Source organism: Arachis hypogaea, chromosome 15 (assembly GCF_003086295.3).
Source record: "Arachis hypogaea cultivar Tifrunner chromosome 15, arahy.Tifrunner.gnm2.J5K5, whole genome shotgun sequence".
Lineage (NCBI taxonomy): Eukaryota > Viridiplantae > Streptophyta > Magnoliopsida > Fabales > Fabaceae > Arachis > Arachis hypogaea.
Window position 1 is genome coordinate 60,654,034 of NC_092050.1, and position 18,203 is coordinate 60,672,236.

At 32.3% G+C, this 18,203-nt stretch overlaps 1 protein-coding gene across 1 annotated transcript; it reads left to right on the forward strand.

Moving 5' to 3' along the window:
* The first annotated feature begins 7,579 nt into the window (after positions 1-7,579).
* On the forward strand, positions 7,580-13,116 carry LOC112750366 (uncharacterized). Its single transcript, XM_025799070.3, has 5 exons — positions 7,580-8,135; positions 8,259-9,898; positions 11,126-11,542; positions 11,777-12,006; positions 12,698-13,116. Exons 1-5 carry the CDS (start codon positions 8,050-8,052, stop codon positions 12,950-12,952), a joined length of 2,628 nt encoding a protein of 875 aa, XP_025654855.1. The 5' UTR covers positions 7,580-8,049; the 3' UTR covers positions 12,953-13,116.
* The last annotated feature ends 5,087 nt before the right edge of the window (positions 13,117-18,203 follow it).

Here is an 18,203-nt window from a genome sequence, read left to right on the forward strand (position 1 = left end):
CCTGTAATCTCTGAAATCACTTAACACACATATCAAGGCATCTAATGGTAATAAGAGAGGATTAAACATAGGGAACTTAAGGCCAAAGAAGCATGTTTTCAATCAAAGCACATAATTAGGAAGGCAAATGTAAAACATGCGAATAGTATGAATAAGTGGGTAAAGAGTTGATAAAAACCACTCAATTGAGTATAAGATAAACCATAAAATAGTGGTTTATCAGGCGCTAATTCTAAAGGTTTTGCCCAAAATTGGGTCAAATGGGGCAAAAATGCTAACGGGTTGGACCAGGCCCAAGTTGGGCCCAAGCCCAACATACATAAATGGGTTATAACACCTATTCAGCATAAACACTCCATAAAACACAACACATACCAGCTGGCAAGGCAAGAGAGGGAGAAGAGAGTGATACTATTCACCACCAACTTTCGGTGGCCATAACTCGAGCTACGGTGCTTCGATTCGCGAACGGTTTGCGGCCACGCGAAGCTCTTGTCGAGCCTGTTAGTTCTATCTAACTTTTGTTGGTAAAATTTTGAAACTCCCTCCCCATTCTACATCCCTAAAAAAGTCGAAATTTTATGTTTGAGTATTGAATAGATTTTGTGTTTTCGATTTATCAAGTGGTATCTAAGGTTGAGTTATTGGTGGTTTGTACCCCAAACACCATCAGAAATGATAAGAAAACTCTTTAACTTTTTTAATTTGTGAATTTGATAAACTCTAGTTTGATTTATGGTGATTTATATGATTCTAGCTTGAATGGAGTAATTTGTGGAGTTGTCTTAGCTATTTGGGAGCATTTGGACTTGAACTGGTGGTTTGGTTTTGGTTGAAAGCTTGATTAGAATCAAATTTGGTATTTTGTGAATATTGAAAATCGGCCAATGTATGGTCTTAGTTTTCTCTATGTAATATGTAATATTTTTGGACACTTAGGCTAGTGGACCTTAGGATAGGATTGAAATTGGTTGTTGACAATCATTAAATTGATGATGTGTGATGATGTTAAATGATTGTGATGATTTTGCTGAATTGTGATGAAAATTGTTGATGTTGAGGTTAAATTATTGTAATTATGAGACTTTATGATGAGGTATGGTAAATGATGCTTATAAATAGTGAGATTGTGTTAAAGTTGCAAATATTTGAATCTTGATGTAGAAATTGTAGATTTTTGTTGAATTATGTTGGAAAAGTTGAATGAAATAGGTTTAAAATGATGGAGGAAGTTAATAGGTAAGTGAGGAGGCACAGGGATGTGATTGTGGGCAAGAATGGTGAGATTCGGTGTGCATTAGAATGTTTATGAAATGATTTTAGTTATGGAGTTTTGAAATTTAGAGAACCTTACTGATTTTGTAAAACTTGGTTTTTGACGAACTTTGGTGGATCATAAATTGAGCCTCAAACCTTGAAATTGGATGATCCTTGTTTTAAACTAAAGGTTATTTCAAGATCTTTAAAATGATATAAAGTTCGAGGAAAATGGAGTTTTGTAGAGGAATTTATGAGCGTTTAAAGTTTGGTGTTTTAAAACTAAAATTCTGTAGCTTAAGATTTTTCTAAGTCTAGTACAGCATGTGTACGCGACACAGTGCACACGACGCAAGCATTCTTCACTGCCTGGGCATCTTGCGTACGTGGGCTTTGCATGCGTACGTGGACATGCAAATTTTTATCCTTGCGTACATGAACATTTAACACATGACGCGAGCATTCCATTCGGGTTGGGACACTTGCGTACGCGAGTAGGGGGTCGCTTATGCGTACAACCACCCATTTTTAAAAGCATGCGTATGCGGGACAGGGACTTGTGTACGTGAGAATCCTATCTTGCTGAAAAATTGTTTTTGTTCATTTTTAAAGGTTCTCTAGCTTTCTAATATTCTTTCAGTACTGTTTAAGAATACTATATAGTAATTAGGCCCTAATATTACTAAAGAAGAGTTAGTGACTTAATTTAGTGAATTTCTGTATGAATTTAAAAGACGGAGAGTTAGGTTTCTGGGGTACTGAGGATAGATTAATTGAGTGAGATGGCGGAGTACTGCAATGATGATTAATGTGATGAATTGTGGAATTACGCACTAGGAATTGGGGTTAAATGATGACTTTACTGAGTAATGAAAATGATTTCTGAAAACTACTGATATATTGTTTTATACTAGTATTATTGACATGCTATGCACTTGGCAAGGACGGTGGTTAATCCCGCTTGTTGAGGTCACGGCGGCAGCGTAAGGCGGTGGTTAATCCTGCTTACGTTGAAATGTGAGGTCTGTGACAGAGTATCCCACTCGCATCCTTTCAGATCACAAGAGTGTGCCCAGCACTATATCTGTGGGTAGTGTGCCCGGCACTATATCCGTGGGGGGAATCCCACTTATATTCATGACCGAAAGGCAACATTCTTATGGGAATATGTCGGGTTGGCAGTTGAACCGACAATGTGATATCACAGCCAAATAGGACAGGCATTCATCATGTGCATATTCTATATGTTTGCTTGCTTTGCTGACTTGCATTGTTTTGCTTAATTGTATAATATGCTTAATTGCTTGTTGAATTACTTGATATACATTATTCTACTTGTGTTTTACTTGTATTGCTATTACTTGTGTTTTCTACTGGGATTGAGGGGGTTCGGAAGGCGGTGTCGATGGGATCACATGGCAATTAGGCTAGCGAAGGCTGTGGGACAGCAGGGTAAATGTTAGATTAGAAATCCCCTAAGATAGATGACCTGTTTAAGGATTTATTTAAATTGTCATATAAGTTGAATCTTATGCTTGATGTGAAGTTCTACGATTGCCTCTGGCGTCCCGAAATCTTATATCTTACATTACTAGGAACTATTACCATACTGAGAACCTCCAGTTCTCATACCGTATTTCGTTGTTGTTTTTCAGATGCAGGTTGCAACCCACCTCGGTGAGTTGCGGAATGGTGACAGAGCAGAGGATCTTTATCATGTTTTGGATTTCTTTTGGATATTTTGTTTTATTACTCTCACTTTTGTATCTTTATTGGCTTTAGGGGCTTACTTTGAGAGATATGTTGTGTATTGTTTTAACTTAGCAAACTCTGTTATGTTTGTATATAATTAGTCGGCCTAAACTCCACAGGCTGAGGCTAGTATTCTATGACTATTATGTTTATATATCTACATATACTTTATTATCTTGTACTTGTATCTTGTCCTTTACACTTTTAGTTATCGTGTGAACGCTTCATGTTTTTCTGTTTCTGCTTTTTGAGCTGTAATTTCTTCATCGAGGTTCTCGTATTATTATTATTCCTTTCTCTCTCTCTCTCTCTCTATATATATATATATAGAACTGTCGTGGCACTTAGTTATCCTTTACTTTACGGCATGGGGTAAGGCTTAGGGTAATTAAGGCATTACAATTTCTAGATTTAGAAAATAGGAGATCATGATTAGGTCATAGTTTACACCTGAAATAGGAAATTTCCAAATGAAACTGAAGTTGGCTTTGGAAAGAGTTCAATAATAGTCAGATAAAGATACCTGGTTCTTTTGAGCTCGATTGAGAGAGAGAGCAGAGAAGGACCAAAGTAGGAGGAGCGACGGCGACAACAGAGAGAAGGAGTGACGGCGGCACGAGCAAGAGGAGCAATAGTGGCGCAAATGTGGGGAGCGACAACGGCACAACAGCTACAAAGGGCGACGGCGACGCGAGCAAGTGGATTAACGGTGGCGCAACAGTGACGGAGCAACGTCGGCAGCGGAGAATGGGGGTTGGTGAATTTGGGGTAAAATTAAGGTTGGTGAAGAAATGGGGAATTTGGGGGAATTGTGTTTCTGAACGTGTAGCGGGAAGTGGACGTGGGGCTATGTTTTTAGCAATAAAAATTGACGGCATATTTGTCAATTTTAATTTGAAAAAAAGCAACACCCTTAGCGTCTATTTTATACATTAAATTTATACCGTTTATTTGATTTTAGAAAGTAATCTAGACCGTTCAAATTTATCGACGATAAACATTGTCAATATTTTAAATATAAAAATAGACGCCATGTCTGTCGGTTTTAAAATAAAAGTATTTATCATCCCTAGTTCGTCGACAATATGATGATAATAAAGAAAGGGTTAATGCATAAAAAAAATCGACGGCCAGGCTGTTGATTTTATTATTTTTTTTTAATTATTATTTTTTTTAAATATCGACAGCAGCTGTCAAAAAATATCGACAAAAGAGATAGTCATCGATTTTTTACGTCAAAAAAAATGCTTTTTCTTGTCGTTAAGAACAAATAAATACTTATTATATTTTTTTATTATACACTATGTATCAATATTACATTTAAATGTTTACTCTCTTTGTTACCGAAAAGAATTTACTATGTTAACAATTTTACAATAATAATAATAATAATAATAATAATAATAATAATAATAATTCAATTAGTGTATTGTATAGTATAACACATCTCAAAGTTAACCTCAAACCTAATAATGAGAAGGTTTCTTAAAATACACATGAAATATGTCATAGGAGAAAATAACACTTCCTAAATAATAAGAAACATTGAACAGAAGACCCACACTGAATCAAAGTCTCACTCCCAGATTAATTCCAAGTTAAGTAAACTAATAAACGAAAAATCAAATCAAATAACTCAGAAAATTAAACTGCCTTAAAATCAATCACGGAGTCCACATAAAGTCTCAACAAACGTGTGAGGCAGAACGTCAAGTACCACCCACACACTAACTGTTAAGGAAACAACTTAACTCTGCTTGATGATATCATTAAAAGGAAGATTACACTGATTTCTTATGAAATGAGCCAATATAGTATACAACACTCTTTATTTAAAATTTGTAACCACACTTTTACTTCGTAAAAAAATTCAATTAAATTCCTTTAACTTAAATGTTGTCCATCAAATTTCTCCTTCATACAAGTATTTTGGATGCCTTTATTATTTAAAAATTTTGTAATGAGTGTTCTATAATTTAAAAATTTTGTAATGAGTGTTCTATAATTTATGAAGCACAAATACTTCGCTGAGTTGTCGTATTTATGTGTTGATATATTTCGAATACGACACTCATCGACATTTGTTCGACATGTGTGTTTTTTGTATCTACCAACTATGTCTTAATAAAAAATAAAAAAATTTTCTCCGAATATATTTAGACAACATACCTATATATCATCATGTATCAACGTATACAGTTTTATTCTTAAAATGTATTCTTGAAATAGAAATAATATATATTATTTTTTATGAAAACGAAAATATTTTAAATATTTTATATAATTAAAAAATATTAAAAATAATTAAAAAATTAATTTATATTTTAATATCAATAAAATATTAAAATATTATTATAATTTATTTAAAAAATACTTTATATTTTATATATATCGTGTGTCCCTGTGTTTATAAGAATTTACAATTCGTGTGTCTATATATCTCGTGTTCTATCGTATCTAATGTCTGTATTAATATCCGTACATCATAGCAATATTTTTTTTATGAAAATTTTGGCGTAATATAAACACTTAATAGAAAACATTTAAGTTATATAGAACTGCATAAATTTAACTAAAAATAAAGTGAAATTACAGAGAATTTTAAAGTAATTAAACTTATATCATTATTATTAATAATTAATAATATCACTTGACTAAAAGAAGTTTTGCATAACTTTTTAATGAAGGATAATTATTTTGATAGAATAATTATAGTAATAGTATAAAATTTAAATTGATTTAATTTCTAAGAGTATTTTTTGATTTATTTTTTAATTTTTTAAATTTAATTTATTATGATAAATTAATTTATATGATGTATAATAAAACTACAAATAAAACAGACAACATAGATATTGTTTAATTATTATATTATTGTTGTATTATATTAGTATTGTATAATTTATTTAGTCTAATTCATTAATTAATTACGGTCAATCATATCTTTCTCATTTTACGCATTAATAAATTTTTTTTTTTCAATTTTTACAATTTTTTATTCTAACAATATATTTCGATTAAATCGTTCATACAATTTTAATGTTATGTCATTAATATTAATATCATTTGAGGATGTATTTTTTTCAAAGAGACTATACATATATGATTTGTTTTAATAAAATTGTTATTTTTATACATTATAACGTTATATATATGTTTGATTGTATAAATTTATTATTTAGTTTAATAGTTAAATTTGTCTTTAAAAGATCATTCATTCTTTATATTAGTCATCAAATGAATTTTTTAGTCATATTAGTTCTTGAAAAATAAAACGTAAGTCAAATTAGTCTTTCTATTAGTTAAATGATATCATGTCACGTTAAGTACCACGTGGGACGTGGCATAATGACATGATAGGTTAATGCCATGTGTCACAAGATGATTAGTTGACGTGTTAGGTGAGTAACACCTAACACGACACGTGTCACTTGATATGTAAAAAAAGTTATTTATAATTAAAATAGTTTCTAAAGTTTAGACATAAGTGATTTTTATTTCTAAAATTTTAAAAATTAATCAAATTAGTCCTTATATAATTTTTTTTATTTTTAATCTTTTAGATCTCACTAAACAAATATAGTAGTTATTTTTAAAAAAACTATTTTAAAATATTAAGATTCTACAAATTAGTTTTTTAATTATTGAGTTCTACCATATAAATTAAACAATAATAAAAATCATAATTTTAAAAAATTTAAAAAATTTAAATTTTAAAATAACTACTAATTATTTAATGAGATTTAAAATATTAAATTTTTAAATATATAATCAACAATAATTTGATAAACTCATTTAAATAAAAAAAATTTACTATAAAAAATTACAATTTGAAAATATAAAATTTTAAAATAAAAATGACAAAATAACTTTATAATAATTTAATTACTTTTGTTATTTTATGTAAAGAGAATTTTGTTTATTAAAGTCTAAAAAATAATATCAAAATTAGTACTATCAAAAAATATTTTAAATGTAATATTACAAAGAAAAAATAAAAGAAATTTATATAAGGACTAATTGTATTAATTTTTAAAATTTTACGGATAAAAATGATTTACATTTGGACTATCAGTGACTATTTTGATCATAAATAACTTTTCAAAATGCTATTTATACACCAAAATCAACCACTAAAATAGCCACAAATGTATTTGTATATAAATACATGTGTGGTTTAATTTATCTTCAATGTGTATAATGTGTATTTGTATTCTATAATATATTTAATATTTGTGGCTGATTTTAGTGTACACGTAATCTAACTTTTTTATATGTCAAATCACACGTGGCGTATTAGATGTTATTGACTTGACACATCAACCAATCATCTTCTGGCACGTGACATTAACTTATCACATCATCATACAACGTGTCACTTTACCTAAAAAATTGTTGTATAATTTTTTAAATGATGAAAAATTATTTTGATAGAATAATTAATAATAATATTAAATTTAAATTGAATTAAATTAAAATTAAGTTTTTGAGTGACAAATTTCGTATTTAGTTTTAAATTATTATTATAATATATAGTCATATAAATATTAATATTAATGTGATATTTTATACACCCAAAATGAAATTGAAATGGAAGTTTGCTTTGGAATTTGTCTAAAAACTTTTTTAAAATACGAAAAGTGTGTTCGAAACAAAACACGTTGGCTTTGGACAAATGTGCACAATCTTCTCCCAGAATCTCGCTCTCTCCTTCCATCGTTCTTTCTCAGTGGTTCAAAACCAAAATATCAAGCACACGTCTCACTTTATAACATCATCTTCCTCCCACTGATTTCTATTTCTTCTACACACAATGAATCTCTCACATTCCATAATTTCCCATGTCAATAAATAATGATAATAGTAGTAATCACAAGTCTTAATTGCCTTGGAGTTTTCTTTCTTGAGCATTAAAAACAACGCCTTTCCTCCCAAAAAGGTCCATTGTAACTTGTGGGTGCCAAGAATCTTCTTGTGCTTAAAACCCACGTCGATGGTTCCATCAATATAAGCTTTGTGAATGATTTTGTTTATGGCAACATGTTCTGGGCTTTTCGTTCTTTGTGGGGTTTCATATCCACTGTTGTGGTTTATTTCTCTGGGCTCATACTTAGATACATATTAAGGTTTGTTCTGTTGACTATTGTTTCTTTCTTTCTCAAATTTTTGTTTTTTGGTTAGTGTTTGTGATTACATTCAATATGAATAATGCTTTTTATCTTTTTTTTTTTTCCTTTTTGTGATTTCAGGTTTCTTCAGCTTGGTGATGCAAAGAATGAGGTTAACGTTCAACCACCTGATGCAGATTCTGAGGCCAATGGGATCTCAGAAAAACTTGCTACTTTCTTCTTTTGGAGGGAAAATTTTCTAGAAGTTGGTGAAGAAAGACAAACTGAAATAGAAACAGAGAGCTCTGCTTTCATGGAAGATAATGGAAAAAGTGACGGAGAAACAGAGAGCTCTGTTTTGAAGAAGGTTGAATGTGATACTAATAAAGACCATGCGGAAAGTGGAATAGAAGGTGAAGAAGATGGATCTGATTTCATGGAGAGTAACTCTTCTGTTCATGAAGATGCTGAGAAGAATGTTGCTGAAGAAGAGGGATTTGTGTTCATGGAAATGGACTGGGATCCTCGTAAATGTAAACTAGATGAAGATGACACAGAGTTGTTGGGGTTAATCGAGAGCAATTCTAGTGTTCTTGAAGGTGGGGAGAAAATTGATGAAAGCAAACCAGAGGAATCTGTTTACATGGAGAACGGTATTAACACCATGAAGAGAGAAGAAGAAAAAGAAGAGGAAACTGTGGAGACTAATTTCACAACAAACACGAGGAAGTGTGAGTACATGTGCGGAAAAGACACAATTAGTGGGTTCATAGAAGAGCCCACAGCCATGAGCTTCAGCTTTAGAGAATTTTACATGGGTCCATATGTTTCAACAACCATTTCTCATAATTCATGTACCGACACTGCCAAACAATTTTCAGCTCTTGATTCACAAGCAGAGGACTCTGTAGCTCAAGGAGAAACAAAGGACTCTGTTCAAGAACAGGGTTCTAGTACTACTGCTCCTCCTAATCCTAGTACTAGTGTTCCATTTTGGTTCGAGAGCCACCCATTTGTTGAAACTGATTTGTCCGACGAAGATAATGATGACTTCCTTTTCAATGAAAACTCATTGGTATCCGATTTGGAGTCAGAGTCATCTAGCTCAAGTGGCTTAATCTGGGGCAACGTCGACAACAAAGTTGACAGTGATTCGTTAACTTATGATTTTCTTGTTGGTAAGAGCATTGATGAAAGGTTTGAGACTAAGATTATGAAGTTGATGATGCAAGAGAATCGAATCGAAGGTGAGGATGCGAAACAATCTTCATCCGATGATGATGATGATGGGTTCATAGAAATGGAACAGGTTAAGAACGATTCGAAGTCCTTGAACACACATGAAGAGAAAGGGTGGAGCAACGACATGAAGAAAAGTGAAGCTAAGTGCGAAAAGAATCTTCAATCGAATGAACCGGATTCCAATTTTGATACTAACGAGGATGATTTGGAATGGGAGCATGATGATTTGGTGGAGCAATTGAAGCTGGAGTTGAAAAATGCAAGGCAAGGAGGACTAGCCACAATTCCAGAGGAGGAGGAGGGCGAGGACAAAGATGAAGACGAGAAAGAAGAGGGAGAGAAGGAGGAAAGCGAGAAAGAAGAGCTAACGGAGTCTCCGAAACCGAAAATGGGGTTTGATGTAGATCTTGAGCAATTGGAAGTCGAAGAGAAGGTTGAATACAATGAACAAGTAGATGAAATTGAGAGAGTTTACAAAAGCTATGCAGAGAAGATGAAGAAACTGGATATCTTGAATTACCAGACCATGCATGCATTAGGTAAGAACCAAATTAATTTTCATATCATTGTTAAAATTGGTGTTGTTAGAGCATTTTGAATTTTTGAACAATTTCAACGTTGTTCTTTTGAAAGTTTTCAGCATCTTGCTTTACCATACTCTCATCCCATCTGCATAATCAAAAGTAGCATATTGAAGTTCATTTTTTTTTTCCTGGTAATTTCATAATATTGTATAACGCCTTTTTTCTTGATGAATTTATGCCACACTTTTTCTTTTACTTTCAAATATGGGGATGTTCCATAAAAACGCATAAAACGTCTTTTTTTAAATATATTTTTTAATAATTAAAATTTAATATATATAATCACTTAAATTGTGTTATTTTTGTCAAAATTAGGTCAGACAATTTAATTTGACTGAAAAATAGTAAATCAAATTTTGAATCGGTCTAAATTAATATTATTTTTTATAAAAAATGACTACAATATTCCTATTACATAAAATGACTAAAATACTCTTATTATATATTAATTTTAAAAATCCTAAATTTTAGTCATTTTCTTCTCTGTCGTTATAGAGTTAGAATTTAAAGTTTTCAAAATTAATATATATATAATAGGGATATTATAGTAATTTTTTTATAAAAAATATTAATTTATACCGATTTAAAATTTAATTTATTATTTTTTTTGTTAAACTAATTTATCTGATCTAATTTTAATAAAAATAATATAATTTAATTGATTATATGTATTACATTTTAATTTTTAAAAAATATCTAAAAAAAAAGACGTTTTTGACATCTTTATCTAAGTGGCTCTTTTCAAATAATTGTTAAGTACAATGGTTTAATGGTGGGCCCTTGTTTTACACCGGTCATATCTTGTTTAATTATGTACACATAAAGCTATTCATTTCTAGTTTATTTCTCAGCAATAATTGAATAGATTGTGACAAGTCTGCTTCATATAATTGAACAGATAGGTCTACTTTATACATTAAAGACGTTAAAGTATCAGGGATATTGGGATTTATTTCAACTAGTTTTTAGAATATAAAGCATTCAATAAAGATGAAGGAACCTTGAAATAATGTTTTTTGAGATTTGACCCGGATTGGTTTCTAGTATTGTACTCTAAGCAAAAGAAAACTTGTTTATTTAGCAATAATAATAATAATCAAGCTAATATCTTTTATTGTTGGGTTTTGCTATCCATTTGTTTTATTATTATTAACTCACCTACTTTGCTTACAATTATTGTAGGTCTAATTCAACTTAACAAAGACCCTCTTAAATTAATTTCAATACCAAAATCCATAACCCAAGGTGCAAAGCCCGTGATTTCACATAATCTATGGCCAAGAAAAGGATCAAAGAACACAAATGATCCAATTTTGAAACTTGTTCATGAACTTCATAGAGATCTTGAATTGGTCTATGTTGGGCAAGTTTGTCTCTCATGGGAAATCCTTTGTTGGCAACACAAGAAGGCACAAGAGTTGCAACAAGAACATCATAGTCATGGTCATAGGTATAACCTTGTTGCTGGTGAGTTTCAACTTTTCCAAGTTCTCTTGCAAAGGTTCATAGAGAATGAGCCGTTTCAAGGGCCGAGGATTCATAACTATGTCAAGAACCGCTGCGTCATTCGCAACCTTCTCCAAGTTCCAGCAATCAAAGGTGAAGTATCAAAATCAAATATTTAGTTTCTAGTCATCTTATATTTAACAATGTTATGTGTACGAAAAATATCAGTAACTCATATTGAATACATGTTCAAATAAAAAGTACACATTGAAAATGAATTAATTTTTTGCATGCATATAACTTAGCTCCACCCAAGTATGCGTATTTGTATTTGTGCAACAAATTGCTGCCTCATCTGAGATTTTTTTTCCCTTTTCTTTTCGGTAGACGATAGCTTGAAGGATAGGAATATGAGTAAAGTAGAAGAAGAGGTTCCAATTACAAGTGGAAGGTTGGCAGATATCATAAAAGAATGCATGAGGGTGTACTGGGAATTTGCCGGAGCAGATAAGGATTATGGGAACGTGATCTTTAAACTTTCTCAGCAAATTGCAGCTGAACTCAAAGATCCTTCAACTTCAGGTCTTATAGACGATATGAGAGCTCAACTACATAAGGTATGCAACTATATGCAAAGATGAAAAAGGATTATACATGAGACGCTTCAATTTCAGGTCATATCAGTACTCTTATTATACATTTTTTTATTTTTGGGTGCACTTAAGATACATTAAAAAGATAGTCACTTGTCTCGTTTATAATATAATAAAAATACGTGTATACTTATCACATTTTTTTTGGTGACTGTATACTTATCACATTTGCACAGTAATTAAACAAGATAAATAATAAAATTTAAATTCGTAAATACCATTCAAATTCCACATATACGTAAATAAAATATTTATTTTATTTATTTTAAAAAATTTTAAAAATTTAGAATTTTAAAAAACTAAACTTTGTCCATACAATTGTATTTTGTTTAATTGTATCATTAGTCTATATAATTTCTTTTTTCACATAAGAATAGATTTTTATTATAGTATTTTTATTTTTTGTAAATAAAAATAAGTGATTGTGGATTTGTAATTTTTTTAAGAAAAAGATTAAGTTATCATAGTCTTGTTAAAGAAAATATTAAATACATGTACACATTTCTCACCTTTTGTAAAAAATAATGTTATTTATTTTTTGTTATCTATTATTAGTTTGATTAATTTTTAATATAAAATAAAAAAGAAAATTCATCAAAAGAATAGATGCTCATAATAAATTACAAATTTAGAATCTTGGTTTGTATGTATGCAGAAGGAGAAATGGCTGAAGGACTTGGTGAGGAGTGGGAACTGCATAGTAAGGAAGTTCCAAAAGCACCACGAAGACGAACTTGATCATGAGCAATTGGTTGCCCAAGTTGGGTTGAGATTAATTTCAAGGGTCCTAAGCATGTCAAAATTAAGGAAGGAACAGGTTCTATGGTGTAACGAAAAGTTGCACCGCATCAGATTCTTGAGCAGGAAGAACGTTCAGGTTGAACCTTCTTTCTCGCTTTTTCCATGTTGAATCAGAAGTCAGAACTATAGAGATACTTTAATTTAACACAGAAAATTAATTATATACCTAAACTACCATCTAGGAGCATCTGCATACATTGAACTCATTTTGTTCCATTGTATATGTATAATAATAAAGATATAAAGATATATATAGATATGGATATCAATGAATTGGTGGAGTGACTGATTTAGTGTTTTAGTAATTTAATCTGTTTAATTAAATAGAAAATAAAATGATTAAAAATTTAATATTTAATTTTAATATTTAAATTTAATTATTTTAAATTAATAACATTTAAAATTTGATAATTTTATATAATAAATTATCTAATTTATCATTAAAAATTCACAAATAACTTTAAACATCAAATTTATAATTAAAAAAAGGTCAAAATAAACAAACACAATATTTTACTACCAAAAAAATAACATTAACAAATAAGTTTTCAATTAAATAAAGACATTCATCACAAATCATTTAAGTAATACAAATTATATACTGCAAAATAAAACCTCAGCCATAAAAAAATATACATTCAAATTCTTTAGAAGTTCTTATGAACAAAATCGAGTAAATACCCATAGTCAGTGACGGATCCAGAAAATTTTGGTAGTGGGGGCAAAATTTATATAACATGATAATAATTTTTATAATAATAATAATAATACGTATATATAAAAAATTAAATATTAAATTATCTATTAACCACTATATATCTATGTACAAATATATGTATTGTTTAATTTATTTTCAATGTGTATTTTATATTTTAATATATATTTTATACAAATAATTATTTTTTATGTACATATAGCATGATTATTGTTATGATTATATTTTGTTATTATAAAATATGATTAGTCTTCAAAATATCTAATATACAAATTAAAACACTAAAATAGTAATTTAAATAATAATATATAATTTAAAATTCTATCTTTTAGGTTTTATATTTTTAAAAATTAAGTGACTTTTCTCTTAACACTACCATCAAAATTTCTCTCTTTCCTTATATATTACTATACAATTATTTAAAAATTTACTTTCCAACACAAGTAGAAGCCGACTCTTATTGATATTCATAGTTAAAAAAATTCTTTCAATTAATATAGTTGCTACGTAAAAATTAAAGCTAATTTGAAAATAAGATAAATAATATTCTTTTGAGTTGATTTTTAAAAAAGAACACTAATTTCGTTTAAATCTGAGAATTGATCATTCTAACGAATATCTGATATAAAAATTTTAAATTGACGATTAAGTACCAAAAGTTGAGTAAAAAATTATTGTGGGGTCAAATTTAATAATCTAATGGGGCAAATAAATATTATTATCATATACTACTAAAAAAAGTTCCAAATTGTAGTGGGGGCGCTTGCCCCCACACCATTGCACTTAGAACCGTCCCTGCCCATAGTCGTCCCTAAGATTCACGCAATTACCTATAGTCATTCCTAAGATCCTGATTTCCCTATTGTAGTCCTCCAGATAGAGCTTCGAGTACTCAAACTAGTCCCTGGCCATATTTCAGGTGATGACTCATCACCGCAGCGCTGACGTGGCCTTGGATTGCCACGCTGGAGGGCTCTCAACGGCTAGCTGAGCTTGCTAAGTTCCAATTTTTACCCAGATTGGTCCCTCCTATTATATGTAACCCTAAATCCCCAAATTCTCAGACACTTCCCCTCTTCGTCTTGTTCATCTCTTCTTCTTCTTCTTTCATTCACTTCTTCCTGTTCATGCACTTCCATCTGGGGCTGCTACTCATGTCGATGATGGGTGGAGGTAGCACTACAGGTGGAAGCTCTGTTTGTTCCCCATCTAGCTGGAACCGGACTAGAACGCAAATGAAGAGCAAAAGATCGGCTCCGCCAGAATGGTGCGGCTGTGGCTGTAGGCCAGTTCTCAGATGGTCTGGTACAGATTCGAATCTGAATAAACCCTTCTATGGCTGCCCCAATTATAATGTAGGTTAGAATAATTACTTGTGTTGTTATGATTCTCCTTCCCTGACTATTCTTGTGTTGTTTTTCTCTAAACTTTGATCCTGTCTTGGTTACAGACAAGTGGGAAGAGATTGTGCGGACTTTTTGTGTGGGCAGATTCTGTGAATGAGGAACAAGTTGAAAAGTCAGAATCGTGTGGTGATGAAGTGAAGATCAACTTTGATTGGAGGCTTCGAAGGTTGGAGGAGGATGTCCAGATGCAAAAAGTGATTACCCAGTTGTTAGTGTTAGCTGTGTTTGTATTGACAGTGTTGTTGGTGATTCTGTATTGTAAATGATGAATAAGTTGGTGGTTTTGGGTTCCTTGTTAGCAACAGATGTAAAAATCTGCTTCTTGATGGAATGAAAATTATTGTTAACTATGAAATTGTTGTTAAGATAAACTCCATTGTTCATGCAATATCTTCTCCTTTCCTTTACCTAGTGGATTAATATTTCTCTTACCCACTGCTGCATGTGCCATGTGCCATGTTTCTCTTAATCCTACTCCCAGTTTTAGGATCATTCCCTGTAGCCTCAGAATAAGAGGAACTACCCTCATTTGGGCCTAGCTTAAACATGCTATCCTCTTCACTGTCAGAGGAGTCAGAAGATACATCAAAGGGAACCTCATTGTTAAACACTTTACTCCTAAATCCTCTAGCAGCAGACTGTGTACAGGGTCTCCTGGAAATACTTGGTCTCTTGGACAGTTTCTGCTTGTTACTCTTATCTGATTTAGTGCTTTGACTGGGCTTCGTGGGCTGGCTGATTTTGGTGGGCTTGGTGAGCTTGGTGGGCTTGGTGGGCTTTGGGGGGTTAGTATTCTTGAGAGGTGATGTGCGGATAATTTATACACTTTTTGGCATTATTTTTACATAGTTTTTAGTATGATTTAGTTAGTTTTTATTATATTTTTATTAGTTTTTAATTAAAAATCACAATTTTTGACTTTACTATGAGTTTGTGTGTTTTTCTGTGATTTCAGGTATTTTCTGGCTGAAATTGAGGGACTTGAGCAAAAATCTGATTCAGAGGTTGAAGAAGGACTGCAGATGCTGTTGGATTCTAACCTCCCTGCACTCAAAGTGGATTTTTTGGAGCTATAGGAGTCCAAATGGTGCGCTCTCAATTGCGTTGAAAAGTAGACATCTAGAGCTTTCCAGAAATATATAATAGTCCATACTTTGCCCAAGTTTAGATGACGCAAACTGGCGTTCAACGCCAGCTCTCTGCCCTATTCTGGAGTTAAACGCCAGAAACAGGTTACAAAGCAGAGTTAAACGCCAGAAACAGGTTACAAACTGGTGTTTAACTCCAAGGAAGACCTCTACACGTGAAAGCTTCAATGCTCAGCCCAAGCACACACCAAGTAGGCCCGGAAGTGGATTTCTGCATCATTTACTCATTTCTGTAAACCCTAGTAACTAGTTTAGCATAAATAGAACTTTTTACTATTGTACTAAGGGTCTTTTTCCCTGTTTTTGAATTCATATGCCATTTGGGGAGGCTGGCCATTCGGCCATGCCTGGACTTTCATCACTTATGTATTTTCAACGGTAGAGTTTCTACACACCATAGATTAAGGTATGGAGCTCTGCTGTTCCTCATGAATTAATGCAAAGTACTATTGTTTTTCTATTCAACTCAAGCCTATTTCTTCTCTAAGATATTCATTCGCACATAAGAACATGATGAATGTGATGATTATGTGACGCTCATCCCCATTCTCACTTATGAACGCGTGCCTGATAAACACTTCCGTTCTACATGCAAACAAGCTTGAATGTGTATCTCTTAGCCTCTTGATCTTGAGATCAGAGTCTTCGTGGTATAGGCTAGAACTATTGGTGGCCATTCTTGAGATCCGAAAAGTCTAAACATTGTCTGTGGTATTCCGAGTAGGATCTGGGAAGGGATGGCTGTGACGAGCTTCAAACTCGCGAGTGCTGGGCGTAGTGACAGACGCAAAAGGATTACTGAATCCTATTCCAGTATGATCGAGAACCGACAGATGATTAGCTGTGTGGTGACAGCGCATTTTGGACTATTTTCACTGAGAGGACGGGATGTAGCCATTGACAACGGTGATGCCCTACACAAAGCTTGCCATGGAAAGGAGTATGAAGGATTGGATGAAGACAGTAGGAAAGCAGAGTTTCAGAAGGAACTAAGCACCTCTATACGCTTATCTGAAATTCTCACCAATGAATTACATAAGTATCTCTATCTTTATTTTACGTTTTATTTATGTTTTAATTATTAAAACTCTATAACCATTTGAATCTGCCTGACTGAGATTTACAAGGTGACCATATCTTGCTTCAAGCCGACAATCTCCGTGGGATCGACCCTTACTCATGTAAGGTTTATTACTTGGACGACCCAGTGCACTTGCTGGTTAGTTGTACAAAGTTGTGACAAAGAATTAAGATTATGAACGTGCATATAAAGTTTTTGACGCCGTTACCAAGGAATGAACGATCACGATTTCGCATACCAAGAGGGTTGGCTGTCTTGGAAGGATTAGCAGTTTTGGAGTGTGATGGTTGTGATTGCCGTGGGGATATTTTATTTTTTGGGACCGGATTTGCAAGAACTATTGGGTACAACCTTTGGGATAGGAGCAACTATGAGTGCATGAGCCTGATTTAGTGGGAAACTCACATCAATATCTGTACTTGCATTACACCCCTCTCCACCATCGTCATCTAAGTACACAACTGTGTTATCTCCCTCTAATACCTCCAGCACTGACACTCCATGCTCGAAATATACATCAATCAATCCCTCATTTGTCCTAGCACAATTTACCATCTCTCTTATCTCTTTGTCACTGTTTACATTTCTCAACCTATTATCCAAACCTTTTCCAGGAACATGCCACCAACACTGTTTTATGTCATTGTACCCAAGCTCCTTATGGTAGTTCCGTATGTAGAAGACATCTAGAGTATTAGTGTCTAGATCACCTAAACAGGCCTTGTTGTCCGAAGAATATACCATAATCCCTTCTGCATTTTTTTTGAAGTCACCCCCATGATGAAATATGATGTCCAACTTCTCTTCCATCTGCAAGAAATTTTAAATTTTTTACAATATACAGGGAGAATTTGAAAGCCTACTGATGCATTAAAAAAAGAAAAATAATCACCACAAGAAAACATACTTTTTCAATCCTCCATACATCTCCCTGTTTTATCCCTGTTTCATTCGGGTATTACAGCAACCCCACAAACCCCAGCCAAGATTCAAATCCTAGACACTACAAT

Coding starts and splice junctions, on each gene's coding strand:
- LOC112750366 (XM_025799070.3), top strand. CDS start 8,050: ATGTTCTGGGCTTTTCGTTCTTTGTGGGGTTTCATATCCACTGTTGTG. Junction 8,136..8,258: donor ATACTTAGATACATATTAAG/GTTTGTTCTGTT, acceptor TTGTGATTTCAG/GTTTCTTCAGCTTGGTGATG. Junction 11,543..11,776: donor CCAAGTTCCAGCAATCAAAG/GTGAAGTATCAA, acceptor TCTTTTCGGTAG/ACGATAGCTTGAAGGATAGG.